A 6,330-nucleotide genomic window follows, 5' to 3' on the forward strand; every position below is an offset into this window, starting at 1 on the left:
GTATTAAAACCTTGTAGGGTAATTTCTTGGTCTGTCCATGTCTCTTGAATTGCTAAAATATCACATTTCTGATGAAGGAAAGGGTTATCTGGTGAGTTAGTTAAACAACGAAACCACCCTGCAACATTCCATGAAATTATTCTAAATGGGTGTGTCGATAAGAAACTTCATTCAGTCCCTGCTTAGGTGAGTCCTATTCCTGGAGTAAAAAGACTATCAACAAAATAATGGATGGGACTTCAAATGCTCACCCATTAGATGGATCATGCCCTGCATGTTTGAGAACTAAAAGCAATGGAATAAAAGTTCTGCTGCATCAGGCTAAACAGGGCCCTGACTGCCACGTACACAAAGTCTGCCAAGCGCTCGACAACTCTCAGCAGATAGCAGATAGCAAGAACAGAAAAATTACCAAGCCCTAACAACAAATAGTGTCTACTTAAAAAAACAAAGATTGAATAAGACTGCATAGTTTAATTGAAAAATAATGCAGAGAGTTACTTTATTATAACCCCTCAACATGGAAGTTGCTGCTGACAGGCATCACCACCTGCAATGGGCACGAGGCATTACTAACCCCCATTTTGCAGCTTCTTGCTTCACCATTAAAACCACGAACGGCGTGGCCAGAGAGGCCTGCTAAGATGAGCCTCTTTGAAACAAGGCTGTGCGCATTTTGCTCCTGTGATGCAGTGAATGCCTTACCTGTGGACAACTGGGCCAGGCTAAAAGGTAGCAACAGTAGACACATTGGGCCTAGGTCCACTTCCCTTGTCAGTGCTCGAAGAGGCACTGCTCTTATGTAGTCTGCCAGAAACAGAATGAGAACTATGGATCTGCATCGTGCAATAGGGTGCTGGACTCCCTTACACAAGTCTTCCCCACAATGCACACCTGGGTGGTATAGAAGTCAAAACGGTCTGGGAACGACTTTTGGTTTTAGTGCTGCTCAGAGGTCATTTCTGGGGGGATCACAGGGGATCGCAGTTCCCCCGGGTGAGGTACGGGGAGCGGGGCACATGACGAAACTTCATTCAGTCCCTGCTTAGGTGAGTCCTATTCCTGGAGTAAAAAGACTATCAACAAAAAAATGGATGGGACTTCAAATGCTCACCCATTAGATGGATCATGCCCTGCATGTTTGAGAACTAAAAGCAACGGAATAAAAGTTCTGCTGCATCAGGCTAAACAGGGCCCTGCCTGCCACATACACAAAGTCTGCCAAGCGCTGGACAACTGAGGCACTGCTCTTACGTAGTCTGCTGGAAACAGAATGATAACTATGGATCCGCATCACGCAATAGGGTGCTGGACTCCCTTACACACGTCTCCCCCACAAAAGCTGTCTGGGAACGACTTTTGGTTTTAGTGCTGCTGATTCATGCATCGCTGGGGATCACAATGCCCTGGGCTGGAGAGTGAAAATTAAATCCACTACTTGTTGAAACATTTGTGGGCTCCTCATGGACGATTCTGGGACAATTTTGGGTGGACTCGGAGCGGTTCCTGCGAAGGAACAAAGAATGGAAGGCATGGACTACCTACAGCTTCCCAGAGCCTGTGCCGGAAGGAGACGCCATGCCAGCAATGCACTGAAGCTGCAGCTGGCTTGCATGCCTCAGAGGACGCATGCAAGACCATCAGACCTGAACACCACGGCCTCAAGAACCTGCTTTCCACGAACACATGAAGGTGCCTTATGCCAGATCAAAACTGCAGATCCATCAAGATCAGTCTTGGCTACTCAGACAGGCAGCAGCTGTCCAGGGTCTCAGACTGAGAGGTTTTTCGCATCCCCTCCCACCTGTCCCTTCTCACTGCAGAGGGTGGAGACGGATCCTGGGACGGGCTGCGTGCCTAGCAGGTGCTCGGCCAGTGAGCCACGGCCCCTCCCCACTCCCTGTCCCCCACCCACCTGACTTTTTAAGATTCTGTGGACAGCCGACGTGATGAAGAGTTCTGGGAAGCTCAGAAACTCGCACAAGAATCTGTGCCTGTTTGATTGGTCCTGACAGAAAGACACTTCTCAGATTTCCTTGTGGGTTTTAGATTTTGTATGGACCAATATGGCTGTGCAACTTCTCACCTCCAGGAAGAGGCAGTTGGGGAGGGTGCCGAAGCAGGTCTTCGCTTTCAGACCTGGGGTGCTGGCAACCCGCTCCGCAACGTGCAGGCATGCAGGGCAGGAAAGGCCGCTTCTAAGAGGGAAGGCGGCAGGCAGGCAGGAGGCTGGACTTTCCTTCTGCGGCCCTACGGCGGCTCATTTTGCTTTGCTAGCCAGGCTCCTGGTCTCAAAAAAAAGCCTGGCCAGGAAGAGAGCAAAAATCAGCCGGGGGGGGGGGGGGGAAGCTGCGTTGTCCCTCTTTCGCTACACCGCTGATCAATGGCAACCTTTTTCTTAAAAGACGGGTCTACTGGCGCTGTCCTCTCTAGTTATGCAGAAGGACTGCATCCCTCAGAAACACCCTTGATGTAATGATGCTATGCATTCATGAGCAGGGAAAGGCGGCATTCCCCACACACCCCGTCCCACTAGCAAAGCAGGCCATGGCTGACTCACCGGAGTAACAAGGTCCCCTCGCGACGACTGCGATCTCTTTCTGATGCTTGCAAGCAGCTCTCCTGAGGAAGCATTCGTTTTGGTAAGTGTCTCCGTTCGAGCCACAAACAGGGATGTAATTCGTGTGACACTAGAGGGGAGGGGGAGGGGCAAAGAGGAGAAGGGGGAGAAGGAAATCAGTTACGCCATCCTTGTGGAGAGCTACTGAGCTGCCACAACGGAGGGTGAACAAGAGAGTTGGCTTTTGTGGCTGGCAGCTCCCTCCCCAAGTCCCGCTCCGTTCTCTTGCAAAACCAACCCACATCCTCAAGCCAGAAAGGCCCCTGCTCTTGGTGGCTTTAGATCCTACAGGCCAGGAAAGACTGGTCTGGGACAACCGCATGCTTGCTGCAGGCCACAGCTTGCCTGCCAGACCAGGAGGAGACCATGACGAAACATCTCCTCCAACACATTTCAGTCACCGTCACCCTTTCATCTCCCTTGAGAGGACAGAGTCACAAAGGCTGCACTCACAGAAGCACCTGTTTTTCTGTCTCCGTGATGTGGCACAGTGTTCCTGAGCAGCCCCCAAGAGGCAGTTCTGTTCTATACCTGACAGGAGTTTATGTGCTGAGAATTTGTACCTCCAGGGACAGCCACATGGTGGAAGCGACTGAGGCAGAGGCAGGACCTGGACTAAGGTCCATCGGCCCTCACGCCATCTCTTTATCCAATGAACCACTCTTGAGAACAGAGTAACGTATAGAGCAAAGCAGGAAAAGGTAACCTTTTCAGCCCAAATGTCAAGGAACCTGCAACCTTTCCCTGCGAAGACATGGGTGCACCAGCAAGCAAAAGGTACGTGGGGGGGGGGGATGAGGGAGTACTCAGCCAGACGTATGTTGAGCGTCTTGGGGACTGGCCTCACTCACTCAAGCAGAGAGACATGGTCTGGCATGCAACATTCAGCCTCAGTGCCAGGGATTGCCTACCCTGATGTAAAGGGGTATTAACAATTTGATCTACTATTTAAACATGCTGTTCGTTGACCTCATTCTCGCGCACAGTTTGTTTGGGGGAAGGGCTGAAAACAGTAGTAAATCACACAGATTCTCAAAACCCTGGGGAAGAAGAGGTCACGTTTCCCCCCCCTAACTGGTGCCACTGCAGAGAGTACAGATGACTGGTGAGTTCATTAGCCAATGAGAACGTGGCTTATTCAGTTTATACCCAGCACGGCCCAGTTATCAACAGAAACGGGTAACACTGAAAGTGAGGTGAAATGGTTCCAATGACCCTTGACTATCTTGAAAACACATGTAACATCCTCATGCTCTTGAGCATACTGTGGAAAAGAACGGTTTTAACAAGTGTGGGAAAAGCCAGGTGTGGTCAGCACCTACTGGCTAGTGCCCGTGTCACAAAATATCACTTGGCCAGTCCATGAGTACTGGTGAGGGTATTCCTTTACTGGTAAGATGAAGGATGGGTTTACAAATGACATGCAGTGTTGCCTCTAAGCTGAGTTAGCAGGTGTGGTCAGCACCTACTGGCTAGTGCCCGTGTCACAAAATATCACTTGGCCAGTCCATGAGTACTGGTGAGGGTATTCCTTTACTGGTAAGATGAAGGATGGGTTTACAAATGACATGCAGTGTTGCCTCTAAGCTGAGTTAGCGTGAGCTAGCTCACTGTTTTTGAGCCCCTGGCTCACACATTTTTTGCCTTAACTCAGGAAGGATGGCTCCAGAGCAAGCTAATTTAGGCAGCAGCCAAATCGCTCGCTCACAGCTTTAATGCCAGGAGCTCACAAAGTAGAAATTTTGCTCACAGGACTCCACAGCTTAGAGGGAGCATTGGTAGTGGGGGTGGGGGTGGAAGAGGAGGTCCAATGCTGAGAGCTGATCTGGAACATGAAAAGCCATTTGCAAAGCCTGCGGATGCCACAAATGCTATATCAGTGTGTGGAATCTTGCATCTGTTTTCACTCTACTCTGGAAAACATCCTCCACTGGATTACATTTACATGAGTCAAATGCTCAGATTGACAGATCTACCCGAGTAGCTCAAGATTTCTGATTACGTGAAAAATCCTTACCTGAAACTGGCATGCACATTTCAAACTCTCTCCTTCTTCCTTACAAACACCCCCATATTTACATGATGATTCATCGCACACTCTTGCATCCGATTCTTTTACATTTAATTCTGGGGGGGGAGAGAGAGAGAAAGAAGAAGGGTGGGAAAAGATTATGTATGAAGCATTCCAACAGGATCAGGCAAAGGCAGAAACAAGGACTGCTCTGTGCTGACAAAGGGCAAATGCCACAGCACATCCCAGCGCGCACAATAAAGCCACAGCAGCATTTGGAGAAGCCGCCTCTGACGTCTGTGAACAAAACAAGGGGGTGGGCTTGACTCTTTCTCCCCATGGGCCATTCATCTTCCTGGACTTGCCCTCCCTGAAGCTGCAGGGTCTATCCTGCAGGGTCCCAAGTACACAAACCCCCCTGGAAACACGTTGCTGGACGGAAGCCACAGCTCCAGGGAAGGGAAGCCCTCTGGGAAGGGGAAAAGGGAAGCTGCAGGTAACAGACCAAGCACCTCCCTCCCTCCCTCCCTCCCTCCTTCTGCTGCTCTTCTCCCTCGGCCTCCCAGAGCCCTTCTCCATCAAGAAGAACGGCCGAGGCTTCATTGCATTCGTCAGGAGGCAGCGCGGTGTAGAGTGGCGAAGAGCGTGTACAGATGACTGGTGAGTTCATTAGCCAATGAGAACGTGGCTTATTCAGTTTATACCCAGCACGGCCCAGTTATCAACAGAAACGGGTAACACTGAAAGTGAGGTGAAATGGTTCCAATGACCCTTGACTATCTTGAAAACACATGTAACATCCTCATGCTCTTGAGCATACTGTGGAAAAGAACGGTTTTAACAAGTGTGGGAAAAGCCAGGTGTGGTCAGCACCTACTGGCTAGTGCCCGTGTCACAAAATATCACTTGGCCAGTCCATGAGTACTGGTGAGGGTATTCCTTTACTGGTAAGATGAAGGATGGGTTTACAAATGACATGCAGTGTTGCCTCTAAGCTGAGTTAGTGTGAGCTAGCTCACTGTTTTTGAGCCCCTGGCTCACACATTTTTGTCTTAACTCAGGAAGGATGGCTCCAGAGCAAGCTAATTTAGGCAGCAGCCAAATCGCTCGCTCACAGCTTTAATGCCAGGAGCTCACAAAGTAGAAATTTTGCTCACAGGACTCCACAGCTTAGAGGGAGCATTGGTAGTGGGGGTGGGGGTGGAAGAGGAGGTCCAATGCTGAGAGCTGATCCGGAACATGGAAAGCCATTTGCAAAGCCTGCGGACGCCACAAATGCTATATCAGTGTGTGGAATCTTGCATCTGTTTTCACTCTACTCTGAAAAACATCCTCCACTGGATTACATTTACATGAATCAAATGCTCAGATTGACAGATCTACCCGAGTAGCTCAAGATTTCTGATTACGTGAAAAATCCTTACCTGAAACTGGCATGCACATTTCAAACTCTCTCCTTCTTCCTTACAAACACCCCCATATTTACATGATGATTCATCGCACACTCTTGCATCCGATTCTTTTACATTTAATTCTGGGGGGGGAGAGAGAGAGAAAGAAGAAGGGTGGGAAAAGATTATGTATGAAGCATTCCAACAGGATCAGGCAAAGGCAGAAACAAGGACTGCTCTGTGCTGACAAAGGGCAAATGCCACAGCACATCCCAGCGCGCACAATAAAGCCACAGCAGCATTTGGAG

At 49.6% G+C, this 6,330-nt stretch overlaps 1 protein-coding gene across 1 annotated transcript in view; it reads right to left on the reverse strand.

Annotated features, from left to right (window-relative positions):
* The window catches only part of LOC107118678 (tomoregulin-1-like), a gene marked incomplete at both ends in the record, with an annotated part of 26,565 nt that extends 21,818 nt beyond the window's left edge, over positions 1 to 4,747 (reverse strand). The window contains 2 exons of the mRNA XM_015421038.1: positions 2,561 to 2,690; positions 4,638 to 4,747. Coding sequence (XP_015276524.1) covers positions 2,561 to 2,690; positions 4,638 to 4,747 — 240 coding nt within the window. The remainder of the gene's footprint in view (positions 1 to 2,560; positions 2,691 to 4,637) is intronic.
* Positions 4,748 to 6,330: the final 1,583 nt, after the last annotated feature.

Source organism: Gekko japonicus, unplaced genomic scaffold (assembly GCF_001447785.1).
Source record: "Gekko japonicus isolate JY-2015 unplaced genomic scaffold, Gekko_japonicus_V1.1 scaffold4919, whole genome shotgun sequence".
NCBI lineage: Eukaryota > Metazoa > Chordata > Lepidosauria > Squamata > Gekkonidae > Gekko > Gekko japonicus.